The following is a 22,565-nucleotide window of genomic DNA, read 5'->3' on the forward strand; positions in this document are numbered from 1 at the left end:
GGGTGGGGGCCTGTCAGAAGGACACTAGAGCGTGAAGGGATCACTGCCCAAATGAGGACAGTTTGTATCTCAAAAAGAATAAAGACAGTAATAGCTTACAACATAGAATAAAGAGCAAAAATCCTTAACTCCAAATAATAAGAAAAGTGGTGAGTAGAACTCTTCTTTATAGAAGAATTCCAGCCAGTGAGTGTAAAAGCATGCTAGAGTTAGAAAAATCACCATTTTGCATCTTCAAATCTAAAATCAGTTCAGGGAGATATCATCAGTGGATGGCAAAACCACTGACTGAAGATTCTTGAGAAACAGGATTCAGAGTCTCAGGATACCCCACAGATTATGGACTCTTCCCTAGGGGAAAGGTCCCTTTAAATGGGAGATCCAGTGGCCACTACCTTAACCAAATGAATCAACTCAGTATCACTGGTAATGGGACAGACTGACATGGGCCTCCTCACGGGGCTAAGAAGGAGATCGTGTGTAGTGTTCTCATGAGATACCTGAGTATATTCATGGGGAAATTATCTGACAGATTGAGATTCTATAAAACAACTAGTCTGATCTCTTCAAAAATGACATTGGCAGGAAAGAAAGAAAAAAGGAGATATGACAACTAAACCCAACAAATGATCCTTGATTGGATTCTGGATTGAAAAAAAGCAGCTGTAAAGAAAAATGGGGGAATAATTGGGAAATTGACAATGCGGGTTGTATATTAGCTAAGAAAGTTAACACAGATAGAATGATGGTGGTATTTAAGTGTTAGGGGTGTCATTATGTTGACAACGTACTTTCACATGGTACAGAAAACAGGTGTGTATACGTAAGAGAGAGCGCAGATGTGACAGTGTTCACTGTGAACTGAAGGGATGGGTATACGGGCGCTTATTTAGTATTCTTCCAACTTCTCTGTACATTTGAAATTTTTTAAAAATAAAAAGTGTAGGAATATATAGGTCATCATGGATGTTGTTCCAGCTCCAGGGTTTCTATTCTGTCTTTTGGTATTGTGTTTTGTATTACTGCCCCAATTAAGAACAAAAACTCAGGTTATAATTTGCCTTTATTCTGTTTTTCTAGATGTGATACAACAGAAAAACTCAGAAATACTTTGGATTACTTAAGATCATTATTAAATGATTCTACAAACTTTAAGCTTATTTACAGATATGCGTTTGACTTTGCACGGGTGAGTTCTCTGGAGCCTATCCAGACGTTTCCCTCTCCTCCCTTCCCCTCTTTATTGCCTTCTCAGGTTTGTTTTTACTACGACAGCAAAGAAGTTAAATAAGGACGCTAGTTAGACTTTCTATATGTTCACTTTCTAAACTAATTGATTCTGGGCAAAAAAGGAGTCTGTTAGCAAAAAACTGTAGTGGCAGACCTTTAAGGGTTCTTGCTGTCATCTTAGCAATTTGTAAATGGGCATGTAATAGACGCCGTTCTACATATCTCTTAGATAAGCTTGGGGAAGCTCTAGAGTCTCATGAAACAACAAACCTTCACCCGCTGAGGTGACTGGAATAAGCTAATTAGAGCTAATCTAGTTTTACTTCGGGTAGTGTGTTGTATTTGGAAATCATTTGAATTTCTAACCTAAGCTAATTTCAGTGAACATTATTCAGATGTGATTTCTAATCATTTTGAGAAGCAATCATACTGTTACATAGTGAACCAGGCCCAAGTGCGTGGCAGTGGTTCTGGAGTGAACTAGTCTTACTTTTCAGTCCAACAGCCGTGGGTAGGGTTCTGAGGCACTAGCTGCCATTGTATTCATTCACATACACCCACAGCTGATATAATTACACTTTACTCAAGAACGGTATTTTCTGTTAGGTTTGCATGTTTAGTGGACTCAGGTGACTAGGCTTTCTTGATTGCATTTTTAAAATGAATTTTTAGGTAATTAGAGCAAAAAACCCAGTGACAAATGATTTTTTTTCTTAGCACCATGCTGATTTTTTCACATTTTACCTGCTTTGGCTGTTCTAGTTCAGCACCAAAGATTTATTTGGTGATGAATTTTGGTACATCCACAATAATACAGCAGTAGTTTTCTGTGGTGTCCTCATTTGTGAATTTTTACATTATTGCAACCTTCAAACAAAGTGACAACATGCATGAAAATTCATAGATGTTAGAAATTATATGGTAAAATTCAGCTCTAGTGTTTTACTAAATGGCATTTCTATAATTACATATAGAAGTTGTTTGCCAGATGCTTTTAGGATAGGTGCGCAGTTTCTAGGATTAAATATTTTATGACATGATATTTTATTTTCCTTTCATAGTGATGTTTCTTATTATATGGGTCAAAATTTGGTCAGAAGCATTATACCTAGAAAATAGGGCTTATTTTCTGACTTCCCTGTTTGGGGGTCAAATTTTCCCACGTGTCCACTGCTTTAGACCCAGGTTCCATTTACTCCTCCCTGGCTTTCCGTCCCGTCCTCGGTGCGTCTCTGGGGTCCATCTCACGGGGGCTCCTGGGGTTGCCGCCTCCGTGGCACTCCTCCCGTCGCCTGGCTGGTTGAGGCCTCGTCCCTCCTTGCCTGCCCTGCCACAGGAGCCTTAGCGCCACATTCTTTGCATCCAGCACTCACGTCAGTAGGGTGTCATTCATCTTCTGTTCAGCCCCAGCTCACCCGGCCACCTCCCCGCTCACAGAAGCCTTCAGTACCTTCCCTCTGCCTTTACGTTACGTGGTCCTTCACCGTGTGTGTGGTGCAGCTCCGAGTGATAGTCAGGGATGTGTTCAGCCTGCTTCACAGAGGAGGAAAGAGGGCCTCAGAGAAGGGGAGAAACCGAACCATGGTCCCATTGATAACCAGCAGTCGACCCAGAACTCACACCCAGGTTCTGGCTCCCAGTCTAGTCTGCAGGTCCCTCCAGGCCTTACAGCTGAATCCCAAGGTTCCTCTTGGGTAGTGAGGTTGAATGAGCTGTTCACTGAACCTGCCACCTGCCGGTTTGGCCCTTCTGCTTTCTGTCTTTTGTCACTCTGGGCTTCGGGCTAGAGACCTGTTTGCACTCACACAGCTCTCTGCATTGTTAGGTTTCTAAGCCCAGGCCACATGCCTCCACTTCCACACAGCGTCGCCTGCCCCTCCTTGTCCTGGAGACATCTGTGCCTTCACTTACATGGTGCTCCTGCCTCCTCTTGCTTGGCTTTGGGGTTTAGGTAAAGGCCGTAATTTTATCTGCCAGCAGAGTTCTTGGCTTCTAAGGAGAGGATCAGTAATATCAGTGAATTAAACTGTTTTATGTAAAGATGAATAACAACCACTCCACCATTTAGTTAAATTATGCTCTTAAGGTAAATTTGTTATTGAATGCTTTTGTTCTATTTTGTTTAGCTCTACCCACATGTTTTGAGATACTGTATTTTCATTTGCATTCAGTTAAAAATGTTTTCCGGTTTTTCTGGTGATTCATTTTTTTTTTAACTCACTGGTTATTTAGAAGTATGTTGTTTGTGTGATTTTTCCAAGTAGACTTTTTATTATTGATACATAGTTTAATTCTGTTGTGGTTGGAAAACAAATCCTGTATAATTTAAGGCCACTTAAGTGTACAGAGGCTTGATTTATGGTTCAGAATATGGTCTGCTGCGATGGATGTTTTATGTGCACCGCAAAAGAAGGAATACCCTGCTGCTGTTTGGTGGAGTGTTTCAGAAATGTCAGTTAGGTCAAGTTGGTGGATAGTGCAGTTCAATCTCCTACATCCTTATTGATTTCTGTCTACTTGTTCTATCAATTACTGAGAGAGGAATGTTGAACTCTCCAACTATAATATTTTTCCTGTCACTTCTATCATTTTGTGTCATGTATTTTGAAGCTCAGATATTAGGTTGAGACACACTTAGTATTATGTCTACTTGAAGAATTGGCCCTTAGTATTATGAAATGTCTCTATCTTCGGTAATATTACTTGTTCTGAAGTCTATAGCCATTCTAGCTTTCTTTAAAGTCTGCCAGATATGTCTTTTTTCCGTTTTTTTTTACTTTTAACCTATGTGTGTCTTTATATTTAAAGTAGGTTTCTTACAGATGGCATATAGTTGGGTCTGACAATGTATGTCTTGGGATGCATAAATAATTTATGTTTTTAAAAAAAGATTTTATTTATTTATTTTTAGAGAGAGGGAGAAAGAGAGGAGAGAAACATCAGTGTGCGAGAGAAACACCCGTCAGTGTCTCTCACACGCCCCCAAAGGGGGACCTGGCCCACAACCCAGGCATGTGCCCTGACTGGGATTGAACCGGCAACGTTTTGGTTCACAAACTGGCACCCAGTCCACTGAGCCACACCAGCCAGTACTGCCCCATCTGGCTTTTGTTCCTTTTTCCCTCTTTTCATGATTCCTTTTGGATTGAGTTTTTTAATGCTTTCATTTTATTTCTACTATTGCCTTGTAAGCTGTATCTCTCTTTCATTTTTCTTGTGGTTACTGTAAGTTTTATAGTACATATCTTTAAATTGTCACGTTTTCTTCAAATAGTAATATACCACTTCATGTATAATGCAAGAATCTTTACAGCAGCATACTTTCATTTTGCCCTCCCATACTTTTTGCTGCTGTTGTCATACGTTTTACTTATATGTGTGCTGTAAATCTCACAAGGTATTATATTAGCTTATTCGGGCTGTTTTAACAAATACCAGAGACTGAGTAGTTTATAAACAACAAAAATTTATTTCTCACAGTTTTGGAGGCTGGGGAGTCCAAGATTAAGGCACCAACAGACTAGACAGATTAGATGTCTGGTGAGAGTCCACCAGCTGTAACCTCACAGTGCTGGAACGGAGGAGGGAGCTCTCTGGGGTCTCTCCTCAAAGAGCACTAATTCACCTTCGTGGAGGTGGAGCCTAATACCTGGAGGGTTAGGATTTTAACCTGAATTTTGGAGGGACACAAATATTTAAATCATAGCATATATTGTGTTGTCATTTTGGTAAAGATGCCTGTTATATTTACCCAAATATATGTCATTTCTGTGCTCTCCATTTCTTTTGTTGAGATACAGATTTCTATCTTGTATCATTTGCCTTCTGCTCCCAAAATTTCCTTTAACATTTCTCATAGTACATGTCTTCCAGTGATGAATTCTTTAAGCTTTTATTTTGCCTTCCATGTAGAAAGATACTTCTCTGGATAAAAGATTCTAGGTTGATTGAATATTCTTTCAGTACTTTAATGATATCTTTCTATTGTCTTCTGTCTTGGGTGGCTTCTAATGATAAGTCTGTTGTTCATTATTCCTTTGAACATAATGTCATGTTTTCTGACTGATTGTATTCTCTTCATTGCTTTTTCCAAGTTGATTACGATGTGCCTATGCATAGTTTCCTTCATGTTTATTCTGGTTAGGGCATGTTGAGTTTTTTGATCTGTGGGCTAATAGTTTGTATTAAATTGGGAAAATTTTCAGCTGTTATTTCTTCAAAATTTTTTTTTCTTTGCTCTCCTTCTGGGACTTCAGTTATGCCTGTATTAGATGCTTGATATTGTCCCACAGGCTTTGATTACTGTGTCTTCTAATATTAATGTTTTCTGCAGTGTCTAATCTACTGTTAACCCCAGCAAGTATATTTTTTGTTTCAGGTACCATTATTTTTCAACTCTAGAAGTTCCATTTCGGTCTTTTTCTGTATGCTCCTTTCTCTCTTCACCATGATAATATTTTCTTCCACCTTCTGGAACATCTAGAATATATTTATAACGAGTGTATTAACAATTTAGTCTTCAGTTTCCACCATCCCTACCATTTCTAGGTCCCTTTCTCTTGGTTAATTTTTATCTCGGCCATGGAGTCATATTTTATAGCTTCTTTGCTTTGTAGTAGCTTTTTTTTTTTTTGGATGCTGGATATGATAAACTTTATGTTGTTAGTTGCTGAATTTTCTTGTATTCCTTTAAATAGTGTTGGATTTTTAAATTTTTCTGGTACATGGTTAAGTTACGTGGGATCAGTTTGGTCCTTCGAAAGGGCTGGACCCGAGCGCCCGTCAGTCTAAGGATGATTTAGTCCCTCTCATGAAGCAGGACCCTTTGAGGATTCTCCTGCCCAAGGCCCTGACTGTTAGGAGATCTTTCTCCTCTGGCGACTACACACTGTCCCCAGCCTTCCGCGAGGCGGGGGACTTCCGCCTGTTTTTCTGCAGCGGCCCTTCCCCAGGCCCAGGCGCTTTCCCCTCATATGGGCAGAGACAATTCCTCGAGATTGGGGAGACGTTGTAGATCGCCAGGCTTCTCCCTCTGCAGCTCCCACCTTGCTAGAATTTTGATCCACAGATTAGAGTTCCCTTTGCCTCCGCAAACCCTGACCTTTCCAGCTCCGCAAGGCCGTGGGTCTCTGTTTGGTCCCCCCTTCCTGTGCTGTGTGGCCTGGAAGCCACCTCCACGCAGTAAGCGGTATCTCTGTATTACCCTGTGTTTTCTTCTCAGGGCTCACGGACCTGTGCTGCCCTTTGTCCAACGTGTGAAAGCCATCATTTCATATGTCGTGTCCAGTGTTCTGGCCTTTGAAGTGAACAGGAGAATCTAGTTTCTCTAACTCCATCTCCATCTTGGTTAGCAGAACTCAAACAGCTTTTTATCCCTCCCGTCTCCTTTTTCTACTAGAATGACTCCTGGAGGTCACAACTTACAATTAACATAGCAGACCTTTTAAAGTTAAACTTGTAAAGGAAATTATACTTTCTGATAGCTTTAATACCCTCAGTATTCTCTATTTCAAATAACAGTGGTATATGTTAAATATGCTTTAATATACCAGGAAAGAAACTATAGAGTACAATACCAGAAAATGATAAAATGACCCCCATAACATCTCTCCACGTTGTAGTCCTAGGGTGTGATCATTTTTTTTTCACCTTCAAACTTTGTAGCCAATTAAAAATGATAACTTGGCTATCAAATTATATTATTTTTCTCCTAAGTTTACTTTGACTTGAACTTAGAGCGTTATGGATATCATAGACTTGTAAAACTTTACAGCTGAAAAACCATAAGAAGTCATCTGGTCCTGTCGTGTCATTATGTGGATTATAAACAGAGCCAGGGAGGAGGGGACAACAGGGCCCGAGGCCGGCCCCCGGGGTCCAGGCCGGTGTCCGTCCCACAGGACTAGCTCACCTTCCCTGACTCGCAGTGTGCCGTCCTGTGGGACCTTGTCAGAGGAAGATGGTGGGGTGTGAGTTCAAGGACTGAAATGGCCAGTTCTCTCATACAAGTCACTTTCATCTCAGTATGTTCAAGCGTAGGGTTTTTCCTCCAATATACATTTTACTTATTATATAAGCAAATATTGTTGCACGAATTCCTTCAAATAAAAAAGCCACTTTTTTTTCCCCTGGATTCTCCTTTTTAAAAGGCCATAGAGAGAGAGAGAGATTGACAAAGAGGAAGATATAAAAGACTAAATACAGGAAAAAGGACTCCTGGCCGTGGACAACAGTGTGGTGATTGCTGGGGGTAGGGGAGTGCAAGGGAACTAAATGGTAATGGGAGAAATACAATAATGATTAAATAAAAATAAATAAAAGGCCCCAGAGAGAAAAAGGTTGGCCAAGAGAATGAGATAAAAGACTGACTACAACAATGTTTTGTTGATCTGCAAATAGATATTAAATATCAGTTAAATTTGATTTGTCCACATTCTCCGTGTCAGAGGCAAGGTGCGACGCCGAGAGCCACGGCCAGATCGACCCCTGGAGTTTTGGGAAGGGTAAATGCTGGGCTCAGAGAGGCACTCACGGAGCATCTTGGCCCAGCCAAGAGTAGACACCGGGAACTTACGGTGACGCTGCTCTGGGGTTGTGTTCTGAGGGTGTGGTCCAGCCTTGTCACAGACTGGAGAGAACAAGGGGACGGACTGAGAGGGAGGAGTGTGTGGGCTCGGAGGGCAGAGGGGTGCTCAGGCGGGCCTTCCTGGAGTGACTGAGATGAACCTCCATGGAACCGGGAAGGAAGTGGAATTAAGAGAAGCTGCTGGATGGAGAGAGAGGGTGGCCTTCAAGGGCAGTGGGCAAGAGGAGTACGGGAGATTGCTCTGAGGTGCGGGGGTCTTTGCTTTCTCACTCCTTGAAATAAAGCTTTAAGAAGTTGTATACAGAGGGCTGTCTGGAGGCAGAACCCATCTGTCCCTTAATATGCTCACTTTTCCAGCACTAGGTACCAGTGCATCTGTTCACCGACTGTGAAGAGATGTTTCTGGAAGACCGAAGAGGTCACATGCATTAAAGTTAATGTATCTTCTTTCTCTAAGTAAAACAATAGCTTAGTCATTTCCACTTAAACTGGAAATGATTATGGGTGTTACTCAGAATTCAGTAAGTAAAATTTGCTGGGTTTTGTATTCATCAGAGATTTCCACGCAACTCTAACCTCAGTCTGTCGGGACCATTTTGATTCATGTCCCCTCCTAACTTGAGTCTTACTTCTTTACTATACTTGTCAGGATATTTGTTTCCTTCTCTGCTCAACTCCCCCAAACACACCACACACAGACCTCTCTTTTTTCTCATATTTTCATTGTATATTATTAAGAAAAGAGAAGGTAGGTCAAGGTGAGGACAAGAGTAGGAAGATTGAGTCATCTAATCCCAGGTCTTTTATCCTGAAAACCTTGTCACTTTAAGGTTACTTTGGTTGTAAGGTATGTAAATATTGAATCACTACATTGTACATCTGTAACTAATATAATATTATATGTCAGTTATACCTCAATGAAAATAATTGCTCTTTGGTTATTGCAGACACAGATTTGCTCAGCAGTTACTTGTAAAACTAATTGAACTGTATGTCAGTTTATATTTTTCTCTCTCTTCCTGTCCTGACCAGTGAGGCTCTGTTGGCTGGACATTGTGCTGTGAAGCGAAAGGTTGCTGGTTTGATTCCCAGTCAGGGCACATGCCTGGGTTGTGGCTTTGGACCCCACTGGGGTGTGTACAACAGGCAACTGATCAAGGTTTCTCCCTCACATCAATGCTTCTCTCCCCCGCTCCCTCCCTTCCCTTCTCTAAAAATAAAAAAGTCTTTAAAAAATAAAAAATAATGAATAAAGCTCTCTCATTCTCAGGGAAGTGAGATAGTGCACAATGACGTGCTCAGGTGAAGCTGTCAGATTTAAGAGAATCAGACTTCTCTGTTAAAGTCCCAGCTCTACCACTTAATGACTATCTTTTTAACCCCCTTTGCCACAGTTTCCTTATTTATAAATTGGCGATAATAATAATAATACATATCTTAAAAGGGTTTTGTATTAAATAAATTTTAGTATAAGGCACTTAGAACAATTTCTGGCTCAGATTAATTCTCAATAGAAATAAACCATAGAATTAGAAATAGTTGTTGAATTATGATTCACTGTCATTATATAGGTGTTTGTAACCTTCCTTATTTTGTAAGATTAACACTTGGTAATAGAATATGTACCAAATAAAATGACGGGAGACTCTGCCCATTGGCAGATTGTTTTTCCTTTGTTAGGGAAATGTCAATAATTAAGCTTAATTACCTTGCAAACGTTGTGATCTGTAAAACAATGCTGGGTAAGTTCAAAGAGCATAATTATTTAGATTCATTTCTCCAAGTGGGAGGGCACTCCTGGGTTTTATGACTTTTTAAAAAATGTGTATTAGAAAAAAAACCTCCCATTCAAAAAGCTGGTTTGCTACAGTTTCAGTTTTATAAACTGTCACATTATTTAAGATTCAAACCAGAGCTCTATTTTTACCTTGTTTTTGTTTACTTCGGTAGCTGTGTTAGGTAGGACTGCATCCTCTCTTTATTTTTGTAACCCCTGTGTTCTCCAGTGGGACTCTGACATGTGTCGCGGGTCTTTATTTTAATCCTTTTGATGGTGGACATTTATGTTGGTGAGCCATGGTTGCTTATATGTTTTTTGAGTCCAGTTAGTTCTTGAAAATCTTGGGAATTTTTTTTCCTGTTGAAGATTTATTTCTTTATAGTTTTAATAATTAAAGGTTTGCCTTTTAACATACAAGTTTTAAGCTGTCAGAACTTTGTGAAAATTGGAAATAGGTCATCTGAAATAGTTGGGAGCCTCTGAAGAGCTATTGGTATGCATGGATGGTTGAAAATTCACTTTTATAATAAATAATGTACAGTTACCTATTTGTTTCAGTTATTGTTTTTAAGTTATTTGTGCCATTTAAGGAAAAAAATGCTTGCTTTTCACATATCATAGAAAGGCATATACTGAAAAACTCTTAGGTAAACTAAGGCAGTAATTTTTTTTCACATTAGAATCCAAATCAGACCTTAATAAAACATCATTATTCTGTGTTTTAGCTGTTACTAGTCTTCAGCTGGAGAAGTGCATTTATTGCATATGCAAAGCATAACTTCTTAGATTAGCCAGAGTAGGATTCTTTGGTTTTATAGCTGTACCACTAGGAGGCCCGACCTCATCTGAAACTACTGTTTTTAATCTCTGATTAAGGAAGACAGAATCCAGTTGTGTATTGAAGGGGGTTGGTATATCTTTGGTGCATGGAACCCGTTCAGTTTTTGTTACTTGAAAAGTAAAATATTTTAAATTTTTCTTAGAAAATTAAAATTTATAAAATAACATACCAGCACATCTTGGGTCAAGAGCTGGGCAGGGAGAAAAGTTTCATTTCTTCTTTAACCTTGATGGGCCTCCTCAAGGTTCTTTCCGCTTCGACTCTGACCAGGGGGTACAGGGATCTGCCCCGTGGTCTGTGAGTGGGGGGCCTCCGGGTCAGGGTTCACAGTGTACCATTTTAATTTCTTGTGAGAAGCTTCTGGATGTCTTTGCGGTACTCTTTGAATTGGTGATTATCATTTTTTTTTTAAATGCCCTGCCTCGTAGCATCCTGGGAGATTCATTTCACTTTTAATTGGGAGCCCCGTGGCAGGGAATGCCTTTGGGATCATTGCTGTCAGAGAACCCCCTGGGCGTGTCTCCATTTTGGTGTTCAGTCGATAATTGGTTGTGGGATCTCTTGACTGTGTTGTTCCCAGGAATCCTGAGTGTTTCCAGTTATGGTCATTTGCACATGGCCTCAAATTACCAGCAGGCAATGTCGGTTATCAGCGAGATGCCACTGTTCAGACCTTGAGTGCATCCATAATATCTTTCTCTCATTTGCTAGGCAGAAGATGGTGTTAGTGATTGCGAGCTGCCGGCTGGCACCCTTGCAGAGCAGGAGTAAGTGAGTGCTGCTCAGCTTCCGGTCCTGTGAGTCTGATGCCTTTCCTCCCTGTTTGGGCATCGCTGCCAACCAAACACATGCATCGAAATCCTTCATGATCATCAGTTTGTCAGATGATTATATTGTTGCAAAGAGTCTTGTCCAGGTCTTTTGTATCTTTTTTTTTTTTTTTCTTTTCGTCACCTTAGTGTATGTCCATTGTGATGGGAACATAGGCATTGATGATGTTGGAAAAAGGCCCAGTATGCATCATGGCAAGACCAGTGATTTTAGGGTTAGTGAATGATAACAAACTTTTCCAAGGGAGAGCTTTACCCAGGTGCCAGTGTTGTCAGCCCTGTGCTGCACTGGCTGTTGTTTAACAAGTGAACTTTGGCCCAGTCCTGTGGTGCCATGTGTGTTTTCAACAGTTAACTCATTTTTCTTGTGGATTGCTTGATAGTGTGGTGTGCTGTTGCCATCTGCCACACCTATGCTAGAGGATAGGAGGCAGTTTTCCATTTTCTTGCACAGTGCATCACAGAAGTAGAAGCCCTTGAAACGTAACTAACTGATGAGGCTTGGTCGGCCAAAGGTGCGCAGTCTCTAGAACACCTTTTCTCTCGTCCTCCTCTCCATCGCAACCATGATGGCCCTGAGCAGAATGCTGTGCATGGCCACGGGACAGGAAGGGAATGCTGTGGGAAGGAGGCCCCACCAGTTTGCATTGAACTGTGGAACTGGGATGACCCCACCGTCACCAGACTTAAGTTGTGTGGCCTGTAACAGAGAAGGGTGATGTGGAGCCATCTGACCTGACCTGTTTGTACACGGTCGTTTTGTTTTATGACTGGGACCAAAAGACAGACTTATCACACATCTTTGTGTTTCTTCATCTACCTTGTTTGCTGTTGTTGAGTGAGGCCCTTACATTTGCTGTATTGTTTAAGTCCTTCACTTTTAAACTCAGTCTCAAGGCCAGAAATTCTCCATGTACTAAATACGAAAGAGCGCTGCTCTGAGGTGGTAATGTCTTCTATCGGGAGATAGGTGTGGCTGCGTATGTTGCTGACAGTGGGGGTCACAGTATCCTCCCTCAATGTGGTGAACATCTAGACTCCACCACAAATGGGATGACCAGGAATTTCCTCCTTTTGTAGGAAAGTACTCTTGCAAATCCGCACTGGAGTTAGGACACCACATGGAGGCTAGCTTTGGGTGTATGTAAGGTACTGTTTATGGGCCCAGTTCCTCTGTCCCCTTACATAGAAACTCCCCACTTGTAGTTCTGAAACTAAGATTTGTAAGAAGGTAAAGAATGAGAAATTAGGATCCTTAATTGCAAATAAGAGTGGAATGAGTTTAATCTTCCTGTTTCAGGTTTATGTACTCCTTTTTTTCTGGTTTCTTTGTGAAATGTTGTCTTTTACTTGGTTACTAGTTAGGGGGATTCTGCCAGGACAGTCACATCCCTGAAAAATCCAAGGTAAGAAGGACCGTAATAGACACCTTTCTCCCAGAGTAGGTGGATGAAAGGAAGATGAACACACCCTCTTACTTGGAGAGAATCTCCATAGCCCCGATTTTATAGTGAGCTGAATTTAAATCCAACATTTTTAGGTACAAGAAAAACATTTACCAACAAAGTAAAATCATTGGAAAAATGATATTTATTTAAGGAAATTTGATTCCTAAGCATGCAAATCAAAACTGTGATAAACTCTGTTTAGTTAAATTATGGGCTTTGAGGTGAACAGTTGTGATTTTGATAATTATAAATGTCAAACAGAAAGGGATGAAGTTACAGATTTCTATTTATCCCATGAAGTAATCGTAAATACTGTTAGTACATAACTAATTGATTTTGCATTAGGGTGATCATTCAGTTGACATGAGTCTTTCTCACAGTGTGTTTACGTAGTACCTGAACAACGAAGCCTTTCATTGTGTTTGACTACCCTCCTCCCCGACCTTAGACATGATCCAGGGTTTTTATGGGGTATGATAAATGATCAATGAGCTGTTTGCAAATGCCTTGTTGATATGAAATAGAAATTTGGATTATTGGAATTTATTATTTGGGGGCATCTGGCTCATCCTTGTTTTTGTTTGTTAAACAGGAAAAGGACCAGCGCAGCCTAGACATAAACACTGCCAAGTGCATGTTGGGACTGTTATTAGGAAAAATCTGGCCCCTTTTTCCAGTTTTTCACCAATTCTTAGAGGTACCAAATTGTTATTTTATCAAATGTGTTTTTGCTTGCTTAGAACTACCAAGTATACTTTATGTAACCATTTTCAGTAATTTCCTGTTTGTTACACTTTTCTGCCTGTGGAAATTCTGGGGACATAATTGCTGTCGATCAGCAACTGCCCATTTTCTCGGTGGGCATCTGCGTGTGCGTTTCATGTTGTGTTGCATCGCTCCCAGGACAAATGCATCAGGAACAGCTTCAGTTCTGGCCTTTGCTCTCCTTTAGTAAAACAAGATTCACGTTCCTTTGCGGCTTTAAGTGAATTTCCACTTTTATTAAGCAAAGATTTAAAAATAGCCATGCACCTTCTTATTAAAAGAGGTGTGTAACATAGTTCCCTTCACGCCTGTCTCCCAAGTAACTTGGGGACCTTGGATCTAAGCGTTAGGCAAACTGACACAAATCTTCTTCAGTTTCAGTTTTCTTCACATTTGTATTAGAAATAATCCAGCACTTCCCCCCATCATTGTTTGTTTCCCATAAGTGTTAATAATAAAAAACTTGGAGCTGATTATGAGGAGCTGGCTTTGGTGCAGTGCGGTGCCGTGGGGGCTGGGAGCACCTGAGGCGTAAGGCTGAGTCATGGGGTTGTCGTGCGCAGATAGCGTCCTGCTTGCTCTCCAGCCCCAATACTTCCCCCTCCTTTTTTTTTTTTGGCCCCAAACCTCTTTAAAAATGTCCTTTGCTTGAAAGGATGAGGTGGTTGTGTCTTTGAGGACATCCGGAGCCTTCCCCTGCCTCCAGCTTTCCTCTTGAAATAATCTTTCTTACAATTTACTTTATGTAATTGTCTGGAAACACTTCCAACTGATACGATTCATTAAAGACTATGATTAAAAATTGCTTGTAACATTACTAACCGAATGTCCTCAAGAGAAGTATAAAGACTAGTTTTACTACAAGGAGTATTTGCCTACATGACAGTTCACATCAACAAATGACCTGTTCTGATTTCTCTGAAAACTCCCTGAAATGTTAACTTTATTTGGAAAGTGAGTAGAGACAGGTTCCTGCTCCCAGGCGGTGAGCAGAGTTTGAGCCTGAGCACGAGGGGCTCTTGAGCGGAAGGCCGTGCCGCGGCCCGTGTGACGCTGCGCCGTTCCAGGGGCCCCACCGGCTGCTTCACTGACTGGTTTTTGCTTTTACCTACTTAGGAAGTTAAACTTGCCATCTGCTGTGTTCTCTTTCTTATTAGTTTTGCACTTTCCTTCCCAGCGGAGACAGTGATCCTCTCATTTCCAGCTCTCCTTGTGTTTGCATTCTCAAAACCGCAGGCTCAACTCTCTCTGCTTATGTATGTGCTTGTATTGTTTTCCAGTGTCTCTGATATTAGTGGTTAGGACTTAAAATTGTTGGATCTGGCTTTTATTTCCAAATCTTTATACAAGAATACTGTATTTTAAAATACACATATGGCATATTTCTTGTCAAAAAGGCATAGAAAGGCATAGTTTTCTGATTCCTCTTAGGATGAGAGTCAAGTTTTGACTTACCAGAACAGCCCTTTCTTCAGTGGCTAGGGCACCGGCCCGAGACCGCCTGGAGCGCTCGGCAGGTCCCTGGCGAGGTGCCCGCTGCTGCAGGCGCTCTGGCCCAGGCCTGGCAGAGAGCACCCAGCGAGCCAGGGCTTCTCCTTGGCAGCTGCCCCTCGCTGAGCGCTTCCTGTGCGCCAAGCATGAATGAAGAACTTCACATAAATTGCATAAATTGTCTCTTAATCCTTTCAACATCTCTATGAAGTAGGTATTATCCCTACTTTATATAAAAGGGCTCTTGTCTAGAAATTTCACTTCCACGGATATAAAATTGTGTTTCTTTGATGTGCCTATCATTTTGTGTTGGGCCCCTGTAATATTTGCGTAGTGAAAATCCTCACCTGAAGTTCTACCCCTGCTTGCTCTCGCCGTCCTAGACTGGTGCCGAGCACACCAGGTGGAGTGAGTTAGCCTTTCCGAACTGAATTAAGCTGATTCACGCTGCGTCTGAAACTGTCCTGTTTGTGAATTGTGTCAGTAATTCCTATTACTTTTCCCTCCATCAGCAATCAAAATATAAAGTTATTAACAAAGACCAGTGGTGCAATGTGCTAGAGTTTAGCAGAACGATTAACCTTGACCTCAGCAACTATGACGAAGATGGCGCATGTAAGTACCGGCCTCGTGTGCTCCCGCCCCCCTCCCACCGCCCCTTCACCCGCCTGTCCTTCTCATTGCGAAAAGCCTCAGAGCCGTGTTGTTTTTTCTCTCTCTCTCTTTCTAGGGCCAGTGTTGTTGGACGAATTTGTGGAGTGGTATAAAGACAAACAGATGTCCTAGGACTTTATGCATAGCAGCGCGAGAGTCACTGTTACCACAGTTATGTCAACCATTAGCCATAAATTGCTGTTTGTATCAAAGCGCATGCTGCTTTTCTTGCACTGTCTCCCTTTTGCAGGGACGTTTTTGGTGTTTGCTATTGAATGGGCCAGCTCTGCCTGCTGTGTAGCATTGTTCTCTTGGAAGGCTGCTTTGCAGTTTGTATTTACACTACAGATTGGTGAATTTGCCAACGTCCTCACTGTGATTATGTGTATATTGCTGTTTAAATTTTGTATATGTGTATAAAAAGAAAAAGCTTCACCTAGAGATTATTTCTGCAAAAATGTATTGTAAAAATAATTTTTGTGGCATATTTCTAGTCCCTTTTTTCAAATGAACCAATTATACTTTATTTGGTCTCATATGTAGCATTTCAGAAAACAAGTCAGAACAACTGTTACCATAAGTAAATGTTGCCAGAATTCACCTTATTGTTCAAGAGGCCAACTTTGGGAAGAGGGTGGGTGTTAGAACTTTGCAGAGGCGTATATGCCAAATATGGTTTGGTTTACCCGAATGTTAGCATTTTAAATGATGAAACTGGTAGTTATTTGAACGTATAGACATGTCCCATGTCACCAGTCATTTCCACCGTGCCGGCTATAGGTTTTTATTTTTTAATGTTCAAAAGCTGTAGTAATTTGAATATAGGTACAAATGAACAAACTACAATTGCACCATTTTAAAAAAATGGAATGGTTGAAAACTCTTAGACACTTTCTGCAGTGGTTTTTCTCTCTCTTCTGCATCCTCCTTGTCAGTGTTTGGTCTGCTGATGCTTTCTATGCCATTCTAAGTAAAATTTGTTTTGCCTCCTCCATGGAAACCCTGTGGTTTGCTGGCATTTTATAATTGCAGAGCAATTTTAGTCATGGCTTGAATTTTTAGTTAAGCTTTCATGATATCTAATTTTCTAGGGTTTTTTTTTGGAAAAAGAGCTCTATTATAAGTGAGAGGTGTTTCGTTTTGTTTTCCGTTTTGTTTCTCTCGCGCTAGGCTTTTTCCTGGCAGGATGTCCGCTGCAGGCGGCGGACACGAAACCACCAGCATTGCGCTCCCTCTGTCACACGGTAGGACCCTTCCTGGACGGCACTCACTGTTACCCGAGCAGTTTGTACGCAGAGGTGGTAGCCGTTATTTATGTGGAGGAGGAAACGAGGAAACGGGACGGGATTTTTAGGTTTGTATTTTATGTCTTTTTCCCCCCCTCCCCTTGCCTTACTGTTTTTAGGAAATGTATAGAGGACCTGTTTTCCCCTCAACTCTCTGGTGCTATTGAATGACTAATTTAGCCCCTAAAGTTTTGTGAAAACACAAAAGTCGGATGATTTCAACTAAATAAAAAGCTCATGGGGCATTTGAATAAGTGAATGCTCCTGTTGTGAGCAAGATCATGATTGAACATGTAGTGGTTGGAAGAGGTTCGGATTATTTCAAAATCTGGCTGAAAAATCTTTTGGATTAAATGTGAACCTTTAAATGGCATTAAATGAGAAAAGCACACAGACAATGCTACTCTTGACCACTCTTTCAGTTTCTCTGCAAGCAGTGTTCAGATTTTCATATTATTCTTTTCTGTAACTGAACCACCAAAAACAGAAATTGTGTATGTATATACAGGGTGTGCTCACATACTAAATCATGGCCTGGCAGAATTACTTCTTTTTCTACCAAGTAAAAAGGCTTGGTTTGCTGTGAAATAAACCAGAAGTTTGAAAAGCTCTGTAGTGATTAGTAGTGATTAAGCATACTTAATCATTCCTTGTTTAGTAACTGTAGAGTCACTTTACCTTATAAATTCATACCAGTTCGCACACATTAATACACACCTGAAAAGAGCAGCGGAGTGCACGGCGAGCACAGCTCTCGAGGCCAGTGCATAGGAAGGGGCCCCGCTCGGACGGTGCTGCTGCGGCCGCGCCTGGCCCCGGGGTCAGGTCTGTGGAGAGCGTGGTGCGTTTTCAGAGATCTCCCTGGAAGGTTAAAAAAACAAAATCATACTGCAAAGTCAACAGTTCTGAAATTTGCTCAACTATACATCAGAAGTGATATAAATATAACTCATAGATTAAATTATTTTAAGTTATTGTTAGAGACTGGAGACTTTTAAACACTAAGCACAGTGAATGCTGAAATGAAGGACTGTTACAGGAGAGACGTTACATTCCATCTGCAGTGAGCATTTGATGACGGGGGCGGGAGGGGGCAACGTGAGTTAAAAACTATTTCATGAGGTGTAGTATGAAAGTATTCTAAAAAGATTATCTTGCATCTGTAGGAAACTCCAAATAATCTTTAAACTCCCTTGAAAAGTAAACCTCTGACTGCGGAGGGCCTGCCCTTGGTTTTCTTGATTCTGTGCAGTTACTTTTACGGGGCGGGAAAGGGGTCAGATAGTAAGAAACCTTTTCTTAAAAATGGCCCTAAGTTACATAATGAGCAATCATCAAGCACTTATTACTGGCTAATGTTAAATAAATTAGGGTGCCTTCTTCTGATTTTTCTTTATTACCTAAGTCTACAGCCTTTCTCTCTTTCCATTGTGTTTTGAGCTCCACATTGCAATACTCCGTCGTAATGGAATATGACTCTTAGACGTTTACTGCTGCAGTAGGTCAGAATTTCATTATTTGATTTGCCATAAACATCCACTGTAATATTACGTGCAGCTTTTTTGAAGCATGAACTCTGAACTAAGTTTTCTATAAATCTGACTCGGCAAACCTTCTGGTTTAACAGCAGATTTCTGTTGCCTCTCGATCACCATTTTAACAGTGCTTTTGAAGTTTATACAGAAAGCTTTAAAAGTTTGTTTGTGCCCTTGGTTTTTATTCTTACAACTGCTAAAATACCTCTGTAAGCCTTATCTTTTATTCTTTAATATGTTATGTTGTATAATAAATGTATAGAATTCATTGACCAACTAAAATGTTGGGTGTCTGTAAATGAGACCAAAACGTGGGTTGCTTTTTTCATAAAATAATTCCTCTTGGGGGGTTACTGTTAAGTGAACAGCAGCTAACCTATAACTGTGAATGCTTCATGTCGTCAGTATTTGCATTACATCCATAAACGTGTGCAAGTCCTGTGACTCCCAGCTTAACTCAAATACTGTTATGCCACCTAACTTGAGTACAGCAGACTGGTTTCGGTTTTAATGGAATTGATGTAAAATGATATCCCATAAATAAAAAGTATTTGTGTTTGGTTTCAGAACCGATTTGTGAATTATTCTTCTCTGGGTTGTTCCCCCCGCCCCCGCCCCCAAAACCACTTATGGTAGTTTTAAAGCATTTTGTCCTTTATTCTTTTTCTTTTCCTAACATTTTATATTGAAATATTTCAAAGCACGGGAAAAGAACACAAGAATAATATAATGAACATCCATATCCCTGTCCCCTAGACGTTCTAGTTTTTAACATTTTGCCACATTTCTATGCCACTCTTGTGTGTGTATATGTATTTCTTTCTATAAATAGATGTGTTTTTTTTAGCATGAGAGGAAATTATATGACATTTTATACCTAATATTTCCAAATAAGGACATTCTTATAACCCCAATACAATGATCACATTCAAGAAATTGAACATTGATCCAGTACTATTACCCAATATACAGCCTAGGTTAAAATCTCCCCGTCTGTACTAATTTGGTAGCTACTATTTTATTTTCAAGCCGAGCACAAGCATTGCAAGTAGTTGTCACATCTCTGTAGTCTTTTCATCTAGAACACAGATACAGTGCAAACACTCCTCGACCAAATACTGATTTTAAAAAATATACCACCCCAGGTTGTGTATTTCTAAACACTGAGCTAGCTGATAGCTGAGTGCTTACTGTGCCTGGAGCCAGGCAGAAATGACTGTTTCCACTGCCTCCAAGGCTAACACCCAGCTATTCTGTACACGGGCATCAGCCGTGCTGACCGGTCTTTGAAGGCGCCCTGCACTCTCAGCTCCCTGGCGGCAACAGGCACCGAGTGGATGCATGGAGCAGGGTGTGTGCAGAGGGAGCAAGCAGACAACGGAGTCCAAGCAGTGATCAGGCGCTGAAAAATCACCTCCTGTAAAGATGAGTGAAACCAGGAAGGCCTGATACAGACTTTCAGATTTTTAAAAAGCTTGAAAGCAACAGGAGGTAAAAACCAAGATTTCTAACCAACAGAATCCAAAATCCAGGTGCACAGTTTTATATTGGTGATGTAGATGGTTCTTTAAATTATAATTTGGGCCAAAAGCTGAGGATCAGACCAGGAAAATATTCTTGCCGACACCTACAAAGAGAGGAGATGCATGGTGGGTGGAGATAAAGGTAAAAGCTTAATCCTAAATTGATAGAAAGGAGTGGAAAGTGAATGGACAGGATTCTTAACCTGGGCTACAGTGATAATAGAAAGTCAGGAGGCACTATTATTATTGTGTTTCTGTTATTCAGAAATAATAGGAACGTGAGATGTACTCTCTGGGCAAAAGTTTACATAAAAATCAACAAGAGTGGAAGTAAAGTTCTCCAGCAGTGTCGTTGGAACTGGGGGTGGGGGCTGGTGAGCCCGGGGGATAATAAATCACTGGTGTCCGCGCAAGGTGAAGCCCAGCTGCGGTGCAGTTTACAAAATGTTGCTCTTGAGGAAGGGCATTTTTAAAGATTGTTTTCTGAAATAATGGGACGAAGAGGGAGGTGAACTGAAAAGTGAAAAACCTTACCCTACCCACAGAAAAGGAAGATCATTGGGTCAATCCTGGGCTACAGAAATGAGGGTAGTCAGCTACGCTTTTCTGGACAGCAACTTTCTTGATTTGTTTGGACTTCAGGAAGGTAGAACGTGTTTTCCATGGTGCTGTGATGTGTTACATCATATGTAGCTGGCTCATTTGAATGCTATCCCCAGATCCTGATGTGAATAAGGACTTGCTGAAGATTCGAATAAAGCTTTTATGATTCCTTTAGAAAGTATTGCCTTTGGAACTTTGTTAGGAAGGAAGAAAAAACAAAACAAAACCGTGACATGGAGAAATAGTAACTTCAAGCTCTCGGGACCTGTCTACTTCTGTAAGCCTGTAGGGCAGAACATAGTCCAAAATAGGGGATGTTAACTACTTTTAACACATTCAGCAGAAAATGGTTTGGGGGGTTTTTCACTACTGAATTTGTTCCTGGCATTTACCTTCAATTGCCTTAACAAAAAGGAAAATCATCCCATGTATGTAGAAGTACTTGCTTAGAAATTATGGTAAGTAAGTAGGCTATGCTGAGAATAATAATTGGAAACTGAAAAACAAAAACTGACTGTAGTCATTAAATGGAAATTTTTGAAAACATCGTTTAAAATGTAAATCCCTTCTGACAAAATGTATTCAGTCCTTTGAAAGAGATTTCTTTGCAATCACTGAAGAATGTGGACTGTGATGAATCCTGGCTGGGAGAAAGGAGCCAAAAGGAGCCGTTTCTCCCTCTGGCGCTTTCCAGCAGGGGCATCGCAGAGCTGCCTGGCGTTGAATACTTGAAATTCAAACTGGTGTTCCCTAGAGATTTTTCCATAAATGTGTGACGACAAAGAGAGCTACAGCTGAATTCAATACCGAAATGCCGAATTCAAGTCCCTAAAAAGTTTTGTGCCTGTTTCCGGTAGCACATACACTGAAAGCCATGGAATTTGCTCTCTACTTGATCATTATTTATTTTAGCTTCATGACCTGGGATGGCTGCTCAATGGTCCATCTTGAGAGTAGAACTTGACCAGGGTTATAAGCCTATCACAGCTATATCCAGAAATAAAAGATGAGGTGTCTTGCAGGAGCCTGTTCTGCCTGTTTCAGTGCTCACAAATCCTTCAAGCCCTTGTTCTTCCTGCAGCGAGGCTGGTTTTCAAGGTTCTTGGTGTGATCATTGTGTCAACGAACTTTAACTGTGTGTTAGGCAGCATTCCTATGGGACATTGGGAACACAGGCATTAAAGTTTATAAACATGCAGAGAAAGGGCTGGGGTAAGTAGAAAATACCCCAGGAAGAATTCGGAAGGACCTCTGAATGGGGGGTCTTGTGTCTATTAGGTTTAAGTGGCATTAGCCACTGATAAGGGGTAGACCAGAAAGACACCAACTCAGGGGAACTATGAGTTCCTTTTGGAGAGAAAGACATAGGGGTAGATGGGGACCCTGTAAGACCCTTAGGCAGTGCACACCAAGATAGTGATAGAGGCAACAGAGAGCTTGGGCTTTTAAGGACAGAAGAGCTAGTGGTTGTCACCAAGAGATGGCAATACAAAAGATTCCAACAAAAAAAATGGTACTTTAATGATAAAGGATATGCAGTTATGGAGGCAGCTACATAAAGCAGATGATAAAGCTTGTTCCCTGGCGGAGGAACTGTTCCCTGATCCCCGAAGTTCCCTAGCGCGGGTGTCCAGCTGTAGCAGAAACCACCCACACAACCAGGTTGGGGAAGGGCTCTCTCTGCCCTTTGCAGGGTGGGAGGGGACGGGGAGGGGGGGCGGTTGAATCCTCTGCTGCCCTGTGGAGCCTTGGCCCCGAGCCTGCTCACTCCCCACAGGAACGGGACGAAGGTCAGTTCTCTAGGAGCACCCCTCCCCAGGCCCAGCCTCCAGGCATTTGTGTATAGGGGAGCTCAGCCACAGGAGGAAGACCCCAAAGATTCTGGAAGGGGAGTGGGGAAGTGAGGTGCTGGAGGTGAGAACGGTCAGACAATGCGGTTCAGGGAAATGCAGCACTGGGGGACCTGGGTGGGGAGAGACAAGGACCTGGCTGC

At 41.3% G+C, this 22,565-nt stretch overlaps 1 protein-coding gene across 3 annotated transcripts in view; it reads left to right on the top strand.

Annotated features, from left to right (window-relative positions):
* The window catches only part of DCUN1D4 (defective in cullin neddylation 1 domain containing 4), a 68,309-nt gene extending 49,263 nt beyond the window's left edge, over nucleotides 1-19,046 (top strand). For 2 of the 3 annotated variants that reach the window (XM_054582154.1, XM_054582156.1), the window contains exons 8-11: nucleotides 1,081-1,189; nucleotides 13,308-13,412; nucleotides 15,484-15,586; nucleotides 15,702-19,046. In XM_054582154.1, the coding sequence (XP_054438129.1) occupies nucleotides 1,081-1,189; nucleotides 13,308-13,412; nucleotides 15,484-15,586; nucleotides 15,702-15,757 (373 nt within the window). In that variant the 3' untranslated portion in view covers nucleotides 15,758-19,046. The remainder of the gene's footprint in view (nucleotides 1-1,080; nucleotides 1,190-13,307; nucleotides 13,413-15,483; nucleotides 15,587-15,701) is intronic. The other variant, XM_054582155.1, reaches the window with a different exon arrangement.
* Nucleotides 19,047-22,565: the final 3,519 nt, after the last annotated feature.

Source organism: Pteronotus mesoamericanus, unplaced genomic scaffold (assembly GCF_021234165.1).
Source record: "Pteronotus mesoamericanus isolate MK-2021 breed Mesoamerican mustached bat unplaced genomic scaffold, CSHL_Meso_final contig_68, whole genome shotgun sequence".
Classification (NCBI taxonomy): Eukaryota; Metazoa; Chordata; class Mammalia; order Chiroptera; family Mormoopidae; genus Pteronotus; species Pteronotus mesoamericanus.